This window comes from Carlito syrichta, unplaced genomic scaffold, assembly GCF_000164805.1.
Source record: "Carlito syrichta isolate Samal-C Ts95f unplaced genomic scaffold, Tarsius_syrichta-2.0.1 Scaffold287494, whole genome shotgun sequence".
Taxonomy (NCBI): Eukaryota; Metazoa; Chordata; class Mammalia; order Primates; family Tarsiidae; genus Carlito; species Carlito syrichta.
Window position 1 is genome coordinate 1 of NW_007231590.1, and position 18003 is coordinate 18003.

General features: G+C 56.8%; 1 protein-coding gene across 1 annotated transcript in view; it reads left to right on the plus strand.

Moving 5' to 3' along the window:
• Positions 1-10129: 10129 nt before the first annotated feature.
• Positions 10130-18003, plus strand: part of PFKP (phosphofructokinase, platelet) — a 36467-nt gene continuing 28593 nt past the window's right edge. The window contains exons 1-5 of the mRNA XM_008052761.1: positions 10130-10222; positions 12181-12370; positions 14793-14958; positions 16830-16874; positions 16994-17102. Coding sequence (XP_008050952.1) covers positions 10157-10222; positions 12181-12370; positions 14793-14958; positions 16830-16874; positions 16994-17102 — 576 coding nt within the window. The 5' untranslated portion in view covers positions 10130-10156. The remainder of the gene's footprint in view (positions 10223-12180; positions 12371-14792; positions 14959-16829; positions 16875-16993; positions 17103-18003) is intronic.

Consider the following 18003-nt stretch of genomic DNA (forward strand, 5'->3'; position numbering starts at 1 on the left):
CTCTGTTACCCAGACGGGAGTGCAGTGGCCGCTCCCAGCCACTGCAGCCTTGACCTCCTAGGCTCCGCCGATCCTTCCACCTCAGCCTTCCAAGTAGCTGGAACTACAGGCGTGCACTATCATGCCCGGCTAATTTTTTGTTTTTGATTTATTATAGAGATGAGTTCTTGCCAAGTTGCTCAGGCGGTTCTTGAACCCGCGGGCTCAGGCAATTCACTCACCTCGGCCTCGCAAAGTGCTGGGATTACAGGCTGAGCCACCGAGCCCGGTCTACATTTGGCTCTCTGCGTCGGGCTTGTGTCACTTCGCATCATGTCCTCTAGTTCCGTCCACGCTGCTGCGAATGTCAGGGCTTTGTTCTTTTTATGGCTAAATGTTATTCCATGGGGTAGCAAGACATGGACTCAGCCTCAGCATCCGTCAGCAGACGAGTGAGAATTATGGGTGTGGTGGCTTACGCCTGTCATCCCGACACTTTGGGAAGTTGAGGCAGGAGGATCGCCTGAGCCCAGGAATTCAAGACTACCCTAGGCCACATAGTGAGACCTCATAGCTACAAAAGAGTTAAAAAGAAATCAACCCGGCACGGTGGTGCATGCTGGGAGTCCCAGCTACTCGGGAGGCTGAGGCAGAAGGATCGCTTGAGCCTAGGAGGCTGAGGCTGCAGTGAGCTGTGTGATCTGCGCTTCAGCCTGGGCGACAGAGTGAGACTCCGACTCAAAAACAACAAAAGCCGCAAAAGAAAATGTGCTGCATACACCATGGAAGACGACCGCTTTGCACACTCCCAAGGCTCTGGGCTCCGGCGTGCCTCGGGCTCGGCTGAGCAGCCCCGTGACCGTGGCTGAGTCCATCAGCTCTCGGTCCCCTGTCCTCACCTGTTCAGCGAGGATAGTCCCTGCCCTCCTGTCGCCCTGGGAGAAAGCAGGTGGAAGTCAGCCAGGGATGTCTCCAGGCACTGGCAGGGAACCCGGGGCAGGGTCACCCTCGTCAGGGACCACCGTTCGGGACCCACTTGGGCTCCACGAGAAGATGCTTGGCTTTATTTTTTAAAGCATCCCCTGCATGCCCGTGTCCCCCTGTGTGTCCATCCGCCGTCGGTTTCTACGTTGACCTAGAGCTCCAGGTCACTGGCAGTCCAGGTCGGCTGAGCGGCTTGGTGCTCAGTGCTGAGATAAGGGTTTTTTTTTCTGGAGTAGAAAGTGTGCGAACGCGTAGGAATCTGAAAGCTGGTGTCTGGCGTTCTGCTGCAGGCCCGACTCTTGGCCGCGCCCTTCTGTCTCTGCAGCTTGGGCGGCTGCAAATCTGGGCCAGGCCTTTGCGTGGAGCCCAGCTGGCTCCTGGGGAGACCAGAGGGCCTGGGTTAACCCCTTCTTCTCTGCCTGCCAAGCCTAACTGGGTCTGGGAAGGAGTGTCCAGCTTAACCCCTTCTCTGCCTGTGAAGCCCGGCTGGGTTTGGGGAAGATCCCAAGGGCCTGGGTTAACCCCTTCTTTTCCCCCTGCTGAGCCACTTGTCCATAGTTTTTCCTCTTGAGCAAGGAGGCCTTTTCCTTAGAAACTTTCCAATGGCTTTAGCTTCACAGAGCTGGGAAAGGCCAAGGGTGACAAACGCTTTTTGTGGGGGCAGTGCCAAGGTAAACTGCCCTGGGTCTGGGTGGGAGAAACCAGGGCGGGGTGTGTCCTCAGGTTCACCCAGCCAGCTTCACAGCTGGCTGCGGGGACAGTGGGCTCCCTGTGTTGGGTTTCACCGAGGGTTTAATGCTCTGTTGTTGGACGTTCCCGCAGGTCTGAAGAGGCCTTTCTTCTTCTCATTGCTCTTTATGTATGACTCGTGTAAGAGTCTCCCATCTTTAAAAAGGCTTTTAACCGGGGGTCCTGCCCTGGGCAACCCTCTGTAAACATTATCAGAGCCACTGTCTCATCTCCACGCCCCAAGCCAAGGCCAGGGGATGCTGATGGCATTAGCAGCGAAGCTTTTCACGATGAAAAACAGCAAAGTCTGAGTGTGCGGGATGAAGGATGTCTTCTCATTTTGGAAGAACAAGGGGCACTGGGGTGCACCAGCATCGCTCCGTGGGCTTCCCAGACTTGCCTTGGCCCTGCACATGCCCTGGTGAGCCTCGCTCCGGGTGCCCGAGGCCAGGAGGAGTCACTTTGTCCTGAAGTCCCAGGCCTATCCGAGCAGGAATTGTCAGCATCATGGCTTGACTCGCTACGCAGCAAGTGAGCCCTGGTTTGTCTGTTAGCAGGCAGGTACCTGGTCTCAGGGCGGAGAGTGAAACGACAGGTCCCAAGGGGGTGGGGGGGCAGGACGCAATGAGGTGGGGTTGGCTGATGGGCCCAGATGTCCAGCAGGTGGGAGGGATGGGTGGTGTGTCCACAGCAGAGCGGAGCTATGGTCAGCCCCTATGTCATTTGTATTTCATGTAGCTAAAGAGAGGGCTTGTCACGTTCCCAGCAAGTCAAGATGACGTGCACTCGAGGGGAGGACATGGGAACATGCAGCCTTGGTCACTGCACCCCTGTGCTTGCTACAAGTACTCATGGGGCCCCATGAGTGTGGAAAATGCATAACAAAGCCAGGTGCAGTAGCTCGACCCTGTCATCCCAGCACTCTGGGAGGCCCAGGAGAGAGGATTACCTGAGTCCAGGGGTTCGAGACCAGCCTGGGCAACTTGGCGAGACCTCGTCTGTACAATAAATAAAAAAAATTAGCTGGGCATGGCAGCACACGCCTGTAGTTTCGGCTACTTGGAAGGCTGAGGCGGAAGGATTGCCGGAGCCCAGCAGGTTGATGCTGGGGTGGCCATGAGCGTGCCACTGCCCTCCACCTTGGACGACGGAGTGAGACTCCAACTCAAAAAAAAAATGTACACAGTTGAGCATGGTGGCTCAAGCCTAAAATCCCAGCACTTTTGGAGGCGAAGGTGAGAGGATTGCCTGAGCTCAGGCGTTTGAGACCAGCCTGGGCAACTTGGGGAGATTGCATCTCTACAATAAATCAAAAATTTAGCTGGGTATGGTGGTGCGTGCCTGTAGTTCCAGCTACTTGGAAGACTGAGGTGGAAAGATCACCTGAGCCCAGCAGGTCGAGGCTGCGGTGACCATGAGCATGCCACTGCTCTCCAGCCTGGGAGACAGAGTGAGATTCCGACTCAAAAAAACAAAACAAAACACATTTCCTTCCTGATAGAAAGAAGCCTTCTGTTTGCCGTTTGAAACACTATTTTTCTGTGGGAGAGGACAGACCCTCAATTCCACAGTGTCTAAAGGGAGCGGTGCCATGCTGGTGACAAAGCAATCACAGTCACTCTTGTTACCCAAAGTGCTGGCACCTCTCGAGGAAGTGGGTGGGTATCTGTCACCAGCTGGTGTCTGCACTCCGGGAGTGGGGATGGCGCTGGCTGGTGAACCCACCGACGAGACAGAGCTCGGGTCCCAGGTTGGTGTTGACTTGGGGCCACGTCTGCTTTTTACCCCTGCCTGGCTGCTCTGCTCTAACTCAGACCTCACCTTCTCCCTGGCGCTGCCTGGCCATGCGGGCTGTCCATCCTATGGACACCTCTTTCTGAGGTTTTAGACATGATTGTATCAGCGTTCCAACTTCCTTGAAGTTAAAGCTCCTCGGCCCTGGTGTGTCTGTCTAAGAGCAGCGACGCCGTCGCATGGTTGGTGTCAGGAGAGAGAGTTGAATGTGTCACTGTAGCTCCTGGCACCTCCTGTTCCTGCCCAGGCGTGGCCTGGCCTTGGCCGGGAGCCTGGCACACCCGCCGGACTGGGCACGTGGCCTCAGTCAGCCCTCAGAGGGCCAGCTCCCACGAATGGGGTCTCCCCTGTGCTCTGTCTTTTCATTGGAGCTCTGGCCGGCACGCATCTGTACAGGAATGAGCATTCTCTTAAACACTCTGCCAGATCGCATGCGAAATTCTTCACTCTTGATCTGACATCGCCCCCACGGCCACTCACGGCGTCATGCCTGTGGCTTCAGACGAGCTGGGACAGTCAGCACTTCCAGTGGCAAAAGAGCCTGACCTCCGTAACCCCCCCACCCCCGTCAGCTCCGAGAGCCCCAGGGAGGTCTTGCCAGGAGGGACCGACCCTCTGGAGAGGAAGAGGGTCACCTGCCGTGCTCCTGCTATGTTTGTGCTCTTCCAGCTTTGGCTTCAAGCTCACGATGCCCAAGGGCTAGATGCAGCATGTCGGTGCCCAACTGGTTTTCCAAGGCACCAGTACAAGACTATGCAGTGACTTGGTGTTCCAAGCTATTGTAGAATTTCAGATTTACAAGCTCTCCCAAGGACAGAGCCCGAGGCTACTCCATCGGAATTTTCCATGCAGTAATCCCATCAACCAGCACGTTATTGTGGGGTGACTGGTGTGCTCTCTGGACGAGAGCATCCCCTTAGAGCCCTGACAGGGAGGTGGGCAGGCCTCTGGGTGTGTGGGGGAACCGTAAAATCTCAGGTTCTGCACACACTTCCTGTGGACAGCATAAAGTCACCGTTCCTGGCCTTTGAGAACCATTGCCAGAGAACCTTCCGCTGCCTCTTTCTCCTGAACACCTGATTCTGAACCACAGTGTTGACTGAATCTAAGACCGGCCGGCCGCTCAGAGCTGACCTCTCCCCGCGCCTCTTCTGAGTTCTCTGAGTAAAATGCTTTACTCGATCAAGGCGTAAGCTAGGGAAACCTTGATTCTGCAGGAAACAACAGCAGCAACAAATATTTACTCAAAAGTAGCAAAGCCTGCAGATAAACCCCTGAGGGCAATAACTGCATCTGTAGGAAGTTGGTGATGCGTGCCTGGAAAATACTTTGAGTGCCTTATCTTCAGGAGCTTGTCTTCCTCGGGTAGTTGGAATGCTTGCTATTTGAATGGCTGGTTGTTGGTTGAAGAATTCAAGAAGTCAGGCTGGAAAAAGCAACCATCCATGTTCGAAGAGGTAGGGACCCGTCAAACAAGCGTTCCGAAAGAAGAGGCCTACCCTGCTGTAACACGGGAACTCGAGTCCTCAGTTCTAAAAAGTGCGAGTGAGATGTCATGCTGGGAAGCTGCCCAGAGGTGGGCAGGGTCTCCATTCTTGACGGAGTCGACAAGTGACTAAAACTGTGGGTCAAACCCCTCCACGCACAGCTCTGCCTCCCAGGTGACCAACTAGGGGCCTGCTGATACTTATTTTGATGTTGTGCAAAGTGATTCCAGACGAGAAGGTAAAATGAGTTCAGAGCCCATGGCCTGTGCGCGGATGTCATCAAGTCACTCCACGTAAAACATTCCATCGGGCGATGGATTTGACATAGCCCCACAGAGCTCTCGGGTTCACCGTGTGAGTCAGAATCAACTACACAGGAATACTTTGGTCAACAACGGAGCACGGTTTTCAAGCTTTTATGGTTTGTTTTTCCTGTGTGAGTCATAACACTGGCTCTGAAGACAAGTTTCGAAAAGGAATTTTAGAGAATGTTTAGGCTTTGGCTGTATTAAAATAAATCTTCAGCCTTCCAGGAAGAAACTTCCATAGGAAAGCCCCGTCTGAATGTGTATATGATAATACATTTGGGTAAAATTAGTCTTCCTAATTTAGTGGCATCTTCCTCGTTAGCAGAAGGCGGTTCAAAACTGCAGTTTGTGGTGACATTTCAAGCATTGCATGGGCTCTGTGACTTTGCAAATTAAAGAGTGAGTCACTTCCTAGCAACGCAGCCCATGTGTGCAGTAGCCGCGCCTGGGTGCTGTGCTCCCTCTTAAGGTGTCCCTCTTACTGTCCAGCGCTTCCTTTCCCGAGTGTGTCTCTGCTGCACACAAGCATCAGCTTATTTTTAGAGAACATTTTTCTTGTCAAAATATGTGTTAGGGTACATAGAACAGTTTTCTGTGCTATTTGGAAACAAGAGGATTTTTCTTTCTTTTTTTTTTTTGAGTTGGAGTCTCACTCTGTCACTCAGACTGGAGTGCAATGGCCACTGCCGGCCACCGCAGCCTTGACCTGCTGGGCTCCGGTGATCCTTCCACCTCAGCCTTCCAAGTAGCCGGGACTACAGGCGTGTGCTACCACGCCCGGCTGATTTTTTGATTTATTGTAGAGATGAGGTCTTGCCAAGTTGCCCAGGTGGGTCTTGAACCCGCGGGCTCAGGCAATCCACTCACCTCCGCCTCCCAAGGCGCGGGATTACAGACTGAGCCACCGAACTCGGCGAGGATTTGTTAAAAAAAAAAAAAGAAAACATATATAGATATTTATACATACTTACATATATATATATATGTATATATATATATATATATATATATATATATATATATATATGGTTGGAGTCCGACTCTGTTCCCCAGGCTGGAGTGCAGTGACATGATCTCAGCCACCATAGCCTTGATCTCACTCCGATGATCCTTCTGTCTCAGCCCCCTGAGTCGCTGGGACAACAGATGCGCACCACGATGCCTGGCTAAATTTTTATTTTTATTGTAGAGACGAGGTCCCACTATGTTGTGAGCTCCTGGACTCCAGTAATCCTCCCGCCTCGGCCTCCCCAGGTGCTGGGATTATAGGCGTGAGCCGCTGTGCCTGGCCAGAAATGTGTTATTAAACCAGCACTTAAATTCTGTGAGATGCTAAGGGGAAAGGCAGTTTTTCTCTTCCCAGCACGGCATTTTGTGTTGTTTTGGTTTTCTGAGTCAGAGTCTTACTCTGTCACCCAGTGGCACCCTCATGGCCAACGGTGGGCTCAGGTGATCCTTCTGCCTCAGCTTTCCAAGTAGCTGGAACCACAGGCATGTGCCACCACATTCAGCTCACTTTTGATTTATTGTAGAGATGAGGTCTCGTCAAGTTGCCCAGGCTGGTCTGGAACCCCTGGGTTAATGTAGTCCTCTCACCTCCACTTCCCAAAGTGCTGGGATGACAGGCATGAGCTACCGTGCTTGGCCAGCATGGCATTTTAAGTCATAAAGTAGTGTGTGGTGGTTGGCTAGGGCCATTTTCTGGGATGTCCCATGCTCCAGGGCCATCTGAGGAAGGGCATTGGATGTGTGCTCTGGCCTGGACCCTGAGCTGGTCTCGGGGTGCTGGAGAACCTCAACCTCTTCCCCCTCAGCTACGCCGTGGGAGGCCCTTGGCCCTCAGCCTCTCTGCACCGACAGTCACACGCACATGAGCTCCCATCGTACCCTGTGGGGTGCAGGCTTGGGCGTCTCTCCTCTCGAATCTGCGTCCCACCCTGCCCTGGCAGGTCCTGGCTTTTGCCACTGCCCTGGCCTCATCACGAGGGTTGAGTCTGGAGGGTGGCACAGCATCCCTCCAGGGTGGGTCTGGGTCTGTGCGTGGCGTGGGCCTGGCCCGCGGAACCAGGCCACATGCCTTCCCTGTGGTTGCCTCGCCTTGAGAGTTTTGCAGAAATGCACCTGGTGGGTCGGGGGTGCCACATGGCCGTCCGTTCTCCCCAGTTCTCAGGTTTGGGGAGGGGCGTGAGGTGCTTAGGGTGTGGTGTGGGTGTGAGCGCACGCCTGGGGGTCTGGGGCGCTCGGATTATGAGGAGTGTGTAACATGAGGGCCGGTTATCTATCACCTATCTGTCTAGCATCATCTAAATATCATGTGCATTTTATCTATCAATCTATCTGCCCCCATCGGTCTGTCATGTGTCATCTTTCTACCAGCCATCTGTCATGTATCTTTCTATTATCAATCTGTCACCCCCCCCCCTTCTTCTTCCATGCACTCACCCCCCTGTAGCATTAAGATCCCCAGGAGTGAGGAGAGGGATGGCTTCACATGGGCCATTTGTCCTGGCGCTCCCTGTGTGTGGACAGGGTGCACACACCAGGATAATGCAGTCGGCGCCTGGCTGGATCAGGTCTCACGCTTTCTGAACACCGCCTCCCTCCTCGGGGACAGCTCCGCTGGGCTCTGTGCTTCGAGAGAAAACCACTCAGCCTGCATACCGCGAAAGGCTTTCGAAAGAGGAGCTACATCAATAACAGCAAAGAAGTGATCAGACTGGACGGGCTTAGCAGATGTCACTGCTTTGCCGTGAAGGCGACAGGCCAGTTACGGGCAGTTCTTCCATCAGCCTGCTTAGGGACCAAGAGGGACACGGTGAGGGAGAGTCCTGGCCTGCCCATAGAGGCAGATGGCGCTGGCCAGCGCGGAGGTGGACCCGCCGTGCCTGGTGTGGGTTCCGTCCCACCACATGGTGCATTGTTCTTTCCTGCTTATCGCATGTGACACTAGATTAGACACACACATCCCTGCATTATTGACTAACTTTGCACACAAAGCTTCATAATCAATGACCTTTCATTTGTAAAAATCTGGATTCCTTTTTTCTTTCCTCTTGGCTTTTACTAGATAGAGATCATAAACCCACACTACTAACTTATTGTGACCAACTTTTCTTTTATTTCTTTTTTTTTTCTTGAGTTGGAGTCTCACTCTGTCACCCAGACTAGAGTGCAATGGCTGCTTCCAGCCACCGCAGCCTCGACCTGCTGGGCTCCGGCGATCCTTCCGCCTCAGCCTTCGAAGTAGCCAGAATGACAGGCACGCGCTACCACGCCTGGCTGATTTTTTGATTTATTGTAGAGATGAGGTCTCGCTGCCCAGGCGGGTCTCGAACCCGCAGGCTCAGGCCATCCACTCACCTCAGCCTCCCAAAGGTGTGGGATTACAGGCCGAACCACCTGGTTTATGACCAACTTTTCTATGATTTTTTTTGACTTGAGGTCTTCCTCTTTCGCCCAGGCTGGAGTGTAGTGGCACGATCACAATGACCATGGCGATCACAGCCACTGCAGCCTCCACCTCCTGGGCTCAGGCAGTCCTTCCATCTCAGTCTCTCAGATAGCTGGGGCTGCAGGCACACACCACCACGCCTGGCTAGTTATGATTATCATTAATTTTTGTAGAGGTGAGGTTTTGCTGTGTGGCCCAGGCTGGTCTCCAACTCCTAGGCTCAAGCAGCCCACCGGCCTCTGCCTCCCAAAGGGCTGGGATGACAGGTGGAAGCCACTGTGCCCGGCCCTAGATGCTTAATAGCTGTTTCTTAAGGTTAGGTGCTGTGGGGAGTGAGTCATGCAGATAAAGCTGCAGATAAACGTTTCCGTATTCCCTGATCTTGTGTGTTCTGCGGGGAAAAAGAAAGCTGCATTTGGCTTTGAAAGGCAGGGGTCCCCGGGTCTCTGGGCCCCTGGCGGAGGTGCGCACTGACGTCCAGCTCCCTGGAGCAGAGGGTGTTACGCGTGGGCGGTAGGGCACCCAGTTCGTACCCAGCTGTGCTGTCTACACGCCTTTTTGTGTGTGAGTTGGAGTCCTACTCTGTCGCCCAGGCTGGAGTGCAGTGGCACGCTCCCGGCCACCGCAGCCTCAACCTGCCGGGCTCCGGCGATCCTTCCACCTCAGCCTTCTGAGTAGCTGGAACTAAGGCGTGCGCCACCATGCCCGGCTATACATGTGTTTAATACACAGCTAAAGCAGCCAGGGCCGCCTTGGCAGATGGAGCCCTTGACGGAATGCCGGTGACCCCGTGTGCGTGTGGGCCTGTGTTCGGGTATCAACATCGGGCGTGGATGTGTTTCTTTTTAGTCTCACTGGAGCCACGGGGCCATAGGAGAAACATTGTTCCCACCCCTCTCTGGGGACAAGTCTGGGAAGGAGTTCCCGTGATTGGAGACGAGTTTTTTTTTTTTCTGTTTTAGAGACAGGGTCTTGCTCTGTCACCCAGGCTGGAGTGCAGTGGCTCGATCATGGCTCACTGCAACCTCTATAGCCGGGCTCAGACAATCCTCTTGCCTCAGCCTCCCAAGTAGCTGGGACTACAGGCATGCACCACCACGCCCAGCTAATTTTTTTGGTTTGTTTTTGTCGAGACAGGGTCTCCCTATGTTGCCCAGAATGGTCTCAAATTCCTGGCCTCACGTGATCCTCCCGCCTCAGCCTCCCAAAGCACTGGGATTACAGGTGTGAGCCACCATGCCTGGCCAAGATTGCATGTAAGGTTTTCCATGCTTGGCCACTTCTCTCCCGCACTTGTGTTGCGCTGTGTCTTCTCACCCCTGGATGCTAAGAAGCTCGTGGTCAAGGTCGGGTCCGCGAACATTACAGCGAAACTTAACTTGCATTTTAAAATCCTCTGTCTTCTCCCCTAGGGCTACCAGGGCATGGTGGACGGAGGCTCGAATATCGTGGAGGCCGACTGGGAGAGCGTGTCCAGCATCCTGCAAGTGGTGGGTCTGCCGGCCGCCGGCTTCCCTACTATGGTAGTGAGTCGTGCTTCCAGGGCGAGGCCTCCCAACCTGCGCTGCCAAAGCACCTCACGCAGGCTGTGCCCTCCCTGCTCCGACCCAGCGGCGTGGAAAGGAAGTGCCCTTCCTGTCACTCATTCCGCGTCGGGTGGAAGTGCGCTGCCTGATGCCAGCCCAGAGTGGGCGCTGCTTGCAGCCGCTGCCCCGCGTTTCAGGCCAGACTGATGTGGAGGCTGCTGGGTCCCTGGTGCTGTGAGCTCCGTGTCTGTTGGGCGCTGGGGTGTCCCCGGCGAGCGTCTAATAAGCCCTGGGACAGAGTGGCCGGTGGCCTCTGGGGCCGTGACTTCACGGGGACATGACCTCGTGGGGACTCGACCTTATGGGGACGCAGCCTCCATGGGGACAGACGTTACGGGAACTCAACCTCACGGGGACACAGCCTCACAAGGATACGACGCCACAGGGACGCAGCCTCATGGGACTTGACGTCATGGGGACCCATCATAGGGACACGACCTCACGGGCCCTCGACCTCATGGGGTCATGGTCTCATGGAGTCACGATGTCATGGGGATGGACCCCACAGGGACCCGACGTCTCGGAGACCCGACCTCATGGGGACGCAAGGCATGGGGACACGGGCTTCCCACTGTAGGCTGAGTCAGGGCTGTACCCTGACTCCACACAGGGGGTCATGACCAAGGCGACACAGGGTCCTTGGGCAGCCGTGTAGCAAGGGGCTGCGTGCACGTCATCTTGCCGGGAGCCTTTCCCTAGGGCCTTGGCCGGGGCGTGGTCATCATTTCCAGGTAAAAACACACGTGAGTCTCCATGCATCAGAGCGAGCTGGGCACGTGCACCTTGCATGCCAAGGGACCATCAGGGGTCCATCCCGGCAGAGACACCGCTGTGCCGATGCGCCCTTGCTCTGGCCGTGATTGTCTCGAGGGCCCAGCACACGCTGGAGTTTGTACGTGCAGTCATGATGTATTCGAAGGCTCCTGTTGTTTTCTAAGTAACTAGCCCCCAACAGTTGTTAGTTTTTGCAAAACAAGGTGATAGATCATGAGTCCCCCCAAGTGTGGCTGATGAGATTTAAGTTTCCTTCGACTAGCCTCTAAAGGGTGGGGGTGTATATGGGGCAAAACAAAATACCATGGCCCCGGCTCCTGCCTCAAGCTCCAGCACCGTTGGGTCACAGGACAGCCTGGCTCCCAGGCCAGTGGCCGAGGCACTCTTTCACCGAGGGGGGCGAGTAGCAGGCTCGTCTGCCCCTGCGCACCTGGCTGAGTCCACCCGGCCAGGCCAGGGGCGACTTCCTCTCTGGCCTGCCGGCAGCTGCTCTGACCTCGCAGGCTCTTGAGTATTTATCACGGGTGGCTACCGTCTGTCTGTCTCCACACCCCCGCGGCCCCTTCTGGTCATGATGCATGTGTGTTTGCCATGGAATTCCAGTTTGAGATGGCAACTGGGAACATCACAGACTTTCACAGTTAGTTGACTGACTCAAAAGACGCAAATGAGGAAATCTAAATTGCACAGTCCGGAGTGTCTTGGTCGGCCCTCGAGCATGCTGACCTCATAGCTTACTGTCCATTTGAGGGGGATAAAGAGGCCAGGCATGGTGGCTGATGCCTGTAAGCCCAGAACTTTGAGAGGCCAAGGCGGGAGGATCACTTGAGGCCAGGCATTTGAGACAGATCCAGATTGCATCACGGGACCTCGTCTTTACAAAAAATAAAAAAAACTAGCGGAGTGTGGTGGTGCACGCCTGCAGTTTCAGCTACTCGGGAGGTTGAGGCTGGAGGATCGCTTGAGCCCAGGAGTTGAGGCTGCCGGGGGCTGTGCTTGCACCCCTGCACCCCGGCCTGGGCGACAGCAGGGCCCTGTCTAAACGAGGAGCAAGAGGAGGTCCACCAGCCCGCCGTCTGTCTCCCCAGGGCGGGACCATCATCGGCAGCGCCCGGTGCCAGGCCTTCCGGGCCCGCGAGGGCCGCCTGAAGGCCGCGTGCAACCTGGTCCAGCGTGGCATCACCAACCTGTGCGTGATCGGCGGCGACGGCAGCCTGACGGGGGCCAACGTCTTCCGGAGGGAGTGGAGCGGCTTGCTGGAGGAGTTGGCCAGGACCGGTGCGTGCCTGTGGCCTGTCCTGGGAGACTGTGGGTGGGCGCGTCGCCCTTCCGCCCCGCGGGAGCCTCTGCCGTGGCCGCAGGTCTCACAGGTCGCCTTCCCAGGCCCGCCGAGGCTCCCCCGTGGGAGCAGCAGTGAGGAGAGAGTGTGGATTCCGCCTCCTCCAGGCCAGCACTTTTGGGCTTGATGGAATGCTCCCCATGGCCGTGCCAGCTGAGTGCATGACGGACGCCCATGCACAGACCAGTAGTCAGAGGCAGCCGCATAGCTAAGGGGTGGCCGGGTCGCCACCAGCCCTCGACGCCTCTGCTCCCACTTGGAGCCCTCTCCCTGTGGCCCCCAGCTCGCTGGGGTCTCTTACAACTCAAGTAGCCACCGGGCTTTTCTTTGTTTGCGGTGAGTCAGGCTCTCGCTCTGTCGCCCAGGCTGGAGTGCAGTGGCAGGATCATGGCGCACCACAGCTTTGACCTCCTGGGCTCGGGCGAGCCTTCCACCTCAGCCTCCCGAGTAGCTGGGACTACAGGCGTGTGCCACCACATGCGGCCTTTCTTCTTTTTTATTCATTCTAGAGTTGTGGGGCACAAGTGAGGATTCACTACATGATAGTAGGCTGCATGCAGGCGGAGTCTGGGCTTCCAGCTGGCCTTCGCGCCCCTGAGAGTGGGCTAGGAACCCGGGGGTTGCCCCGTGTCCCCTCCCCCCCAGCGGTGTCCAGGGTCTTTTCTGATCCCACCCTCGTGTTTGTGTGACCAGTGATCAGGGACCGCTTAGGAGTGAGAACACGTGGTGCTCAGCTCTTTGCTCCTGTGATACCAGCTAATTTTTAAAGTCTTTTGTAGAGACAAGGTTTCGCTACGTTGCCCAGGCTGGTCTCGAACTCAGGCTCAAGCCATGCTCCTGCTTCGGCTTCCTACATTGCTAGGATTGCAGGCGTGAGCCTCCGCGCCCAGCCAAGACTTTAATTTATGGGGATGATAAAGACCCGCCATTGTGTTTTCCTGGGTTGCCTCCGAACGCCATTCAGGAAAGGACGTCTAGAGCCCCGGGTGCACGTGGCGTTGACCTCTTGAGGCCGTTGCCCTGGAATTCCAGCGACCTATGAAGTAGGACCCGTGAAAGCCAGTGGCTCAAGCGTGTGGCCACTTGGCGAAAGGCGTCCGCCTGAGCAAGGCCGCGTTCCCGGGGCTCTCGGCGTCTCCGTGGGGGACGGGAGCGGCTGTGGGTGGGAACGCGCCCGGCCTGTGTCCTCTCTTCCGCCTCGACCTGGCCCGGCACAGCCCGCTGGGAGCACAGAAGGGGACGGCGGCCACGGGTCCGGGCCTCAGCTCGTCCTGGTCTCTGTGCAGAGCTGCCCGGCCCTGAGAGTCACGGTAGACAGCACTGGCGGACAAGCCCTGCCTCCAGACCTAAGTGAAGTCAAGGTGGAGGTGACACGCCCTTGGCACCTATTTCTGTAGCCGTGGCGTGTCCCTGTTCGGAGCCAGGTCGTCCTCTGAACCGTTGCCAGGGAAGTGGAGGTTCTGACACTCCCTTTGCAGCATGTGGACCCTTCCTTTCATTTTCCTAACTCGCCACTCTTGTCTCGGAGCCGGTGCCAAATGCCAGCTCACACGGGGCATCCCTACTTCCAGCGTCTCAGGCTTTGCTTTTCCTTAAGCGTGCAGAGCCATACCACATGGATTCCGAGGAGACAAAACAACAAATAGACACAGATTAGAGTAGCTGATCTCCGCTGGGTGTGGTGGCTCATGCCTATAATCCTAGCACTTTGGGAGGTTAAAGCAGAAGCATCGCTTGAGGCTAGGAATTTGAGACCAGCCTGGACCACAGACCAGGACCCTGGCTATACAAAAAAACTTAAAAATTAGCCAGGCGTGGCGGTATGCACCTGCAGTCCCAGCTACCCAGGAGGCTGAGGCAGGAGGATTGCCTCTGCCCAGGAGGTCGAGGCTGCAGTGAGCCGTGGTGGTGCCACTGCACGCCGGCCTGGGCAACAGGTCGAGACTCTGTCTCTTAAAGAACAGCTGGGAGGCCGGGCTTGGAGGCTCAGCCTGTAATCCCAGCACTTTGGGAGGCCAAGGCGAGTGGATTGCCTGAGCCTGCGGGTTTGAGACCAGCCTGAGCAACTTGGCGAGACCTCGTGTCTACAATAAATCAAAAATTAGCCGGGCGTGGTAGCGCACGCCTGTAGTCCCAGCTACTCGGAAGGCTGAGGCGGAAGGATCGCCGGAGCCCAGCAGGTCAAGGCTGCGGTAGCCGGGAGCGTGTCACTGCACTCCAGCCTGGGCAATGGAGTGAGACTCCCAACTCAAAAAAAAAGAACAGTTGGGTTCTCTGCCCCCCGGCCACCACGCCTTGCCCGTGTGGGCACCCCAGAAGGGCTGCTGTCGCGGGGCTGAGCTGCGCCCTCTGCTCCCACAGGCCAGATCGACGAGGAGGCCGTGCAGAAGTACGCCTACCTCAACGTGGTGGGCATGGTGGGCTCCATCGACAACGACTTCTGCGGCACGGACATGACCATTGGCACCGATTCGGCGCTGCATCGCATCATTGAGGTCGTAGACGCCATCATGACCACGGCCCAGAGGTACCTGCGCTCGGAGAACCTGGGGAGGAGGGGAGGCCAGGGCTGTGAGTGCCCGGCTCCAGAACGTTCCGAGGACGGGGGTCCTGGCACGGGGGTCCTGGCTCGGGCCTTGTGGCGCAGAATCAGAGAGGGGGCGAGCAAACGGTCCTTGGCCTGCTTTTCGTTTTTTCTTTGAGATGAGAAAATATCGTTTATTTTAAAAGTCAATGAAAGAGAGAAAGAAAAGATTCCCCTCCCCACAGTAGGAGGGGACCAAAGCCAGGAAGTGTGGCCCCAGCCGTGGCTCGGAGAGCCCGTGGCCTCTAAGAGTCTAGCAAGGCAATGGGTCTGCTTTTCGTTGTTAATTGTAAACGGTCGCTTGTGTTTTTCATGGTGATGACCATTCCCTTGCTGGGGATAATTTGGAAAACAAACATCCCTGTCTAAATGTCCCACCCAAAGGGCTCCCTGGGGAGTGGACCCCACATGGCTGTGGGTGGGGAGCATTTTACCCAGGTGACCTGGGCTCTGCAGGTGACACCTCACCTGCTGAGCCCCCGCAAGCACTGTCCACGAATCCCAATCCCGGAGCGTCGCCCCACGCGGCCACCGTGGAGGAGAGGCTTGAGACCCAGGGACTGAAACCCGTCCCCAGGGCGCAGGGCTGCTGGGCCTCCGTATATGGGTCCTGCGGACAGTGCCACTGCAGCGTCTGTCTCAGCCCACGGTGTGAACGCGGCGGCTGCCGGAAAGGCACGCAATCCCTTCGGAGCTGGCTGGGGCGTAGAGCCACTGGGTGCCCCCGCCCCAGGCCGAAGGCAGTCTCTGGGCTTCCCCAGGCTGACCTAGTCGCACGCACGGCCCGTGTGTTCCTGGGGCGTGTCCAGCCCACACCTCCTGATGGGAGTCGCCGAGGCGGCCCAGCGTAGGGGTGGACTTGGAAGGAGGACAGAAGAGTGTCCTAGAAGTGTCATGAGTGTGTCTGGGGCATAGCAGGTAGACGCTGGGAGACATGGAACTGGAAAGGGCCATCGCAAGGCCGGGCGCAGGGGCTCACGCCTGTCATCCCGCACTTGGGAGGCTGAGGCGGGAGGACGGCTTGACCCCAGGAGTTTGAGGCCAGCCCGGACGACATAGCCCATCTAGAGATGAGCTGTGTTTTGCAGAGAGAGCCCATCTCTACAGAAATAAGATCAGGCCATTTAAACATGAATACTTCTAGAGCTTGAAATGTTGTGTAAACTTTAGTAAACTGTTGAAACATTTCATGACTTGGTTTTATTTGAGGAAGAAAAGCCAACTGGGAACTCATTTTATGTTTATTTTTAACCAGGTCTGGGAGATCACTAGTCAATAAAATCATAAATGCGAATGTTAGTCTGGAAGAGCCCTAGACAGTAAACACGCTGTCCGAGTCCTTTATCTGACAGCTGGAGAAGCTGTAGTCAATAGAAATGAATTTGATCCTGGAGTAGATTATTAGGAATTTGAAGGAAAAGGAAAAAGGCAGTTTAATTACTTCCGATAAACAGGGATTTATCTGCCAAAAAGCCCAAAATAAAACAAAAATAAGATAAAGTATCCAGGCGTGGCAGTGTGTCTGTAGTCCCAGCTACTCAGGAGGCTGAGGCGGGAGGAGTGCTTGAGCCCAGGAGTTTGGGGCTGCCGCGAGCGGTGGTGGCACCGCTGCCCTCCAGCCTGGGCGACGGAGTGAGACCCCGACTCTAAAAAAAAATTTTAAGAGGAAAGTGGGGCTGCCGCCTGCGCCTTCAGCCGGAGCGTTTCTGGAAGCTGGAGCCGGTGGCGCTGGCCCGCCGGGCCGTCTCAGCCCTTCCTCCTGGCTCTCGTGCTGTTCTGGCGGTGAGTGGATGTCCTCTTCCTTTCCTTTGCAGCCACCAGAGGACCTTTGTCCTGGAGGTCATGGGACGCCACTGTGGGTGCGTATCTGCGGACGCGGCTCGGGTGGGCGCCACACCCCACGGGGCGGTCACTGGGGACCGCGTTTCCGAGCTGCCGCCCCGCTCGGAGTGCTGACACCGTGGCCCTGTCCGTGCAGGTACTTGGCCCTCGTGAGTGGCCTGGCCTGTGGCGCCGACTGGGTGTTCCTTCCGGAGGCTCCGCCAGAAGAGGGCTGGGAGGAGCAGATGTGTGTCAAGCTCTCCGAGGTAAGCGGGCCGCCACCGTCCGCGTCGGGACCTGCTGGCCTTGCTTGAATCGGGACCCGGGCGCCTTTGGGGTTTCCCACCGGGTCATCGCTCGGAGCAGCTGAAGACAGTGTGACTGTATTGTGGCACTGCCCCCAGGCCCCGACGACGGGCCATTCACGTGTCTCTGACCGGCCACCGACCGGCCACCGACGGCGGTTGGGAGCCTCTGTTCGTCCCCCTGGCGTCTCGGCTGTGGGCGCTGCGATCTTCATTTCCTCCGGCCTGGGGCCCGCGCGGCGCTGGGTGTTCAGGGCGGCTGTCAGCTGCTGTTAGGGCCCGGCACTGCTCTCTTCTGTCTGGAGTCTGGGGTGTGCACGTCGCACTGGGGGCTGTTAGCCCGGGACAGGCTTCCCTCCACGGAGGCTGACGCTTCAGGCACAAGAGGTCTCCTTTAAGGCCTGATGCTGAGACAGACAGCTGGACACCCGCCTACCTTGACCTGGAGGCGGGCTTCAGGCACTGCTAGCTCTAGCTCCAGGCTGCCACCCTTGATGCTTCCCACAGGGGGGTCTGAAGCTTGGGGCTCTGCAGGAAGTAGGCCCACGGAGACTGAGAGGACCCACATCATGGAGCAGTTGCTGTGCTCACAGAGGGTTCCCCTGGGCTCTCGCGGCTGCTGTGAGCACTGTGGGTGCAGCAGCCCTGGGGTGGCCCCGACTGCACCGCGGCCTTCTCAGCGCAGCTGGCCTCCAGCACCCGCTGTCCCAGCTGCGTCCCTGCTGGGGTCCTGCTGGTGGGGACTTGGGGTCCTCGAGCAGGAGGGGCGTGCGCTGGGAGGTGCGGGTCACCCTGGCCAGAGAGGCCGGAAGCAGGGAAGGAAGCAGCGAAGCCGTGCCGCAGAGACACCTGGGCGAGCCAC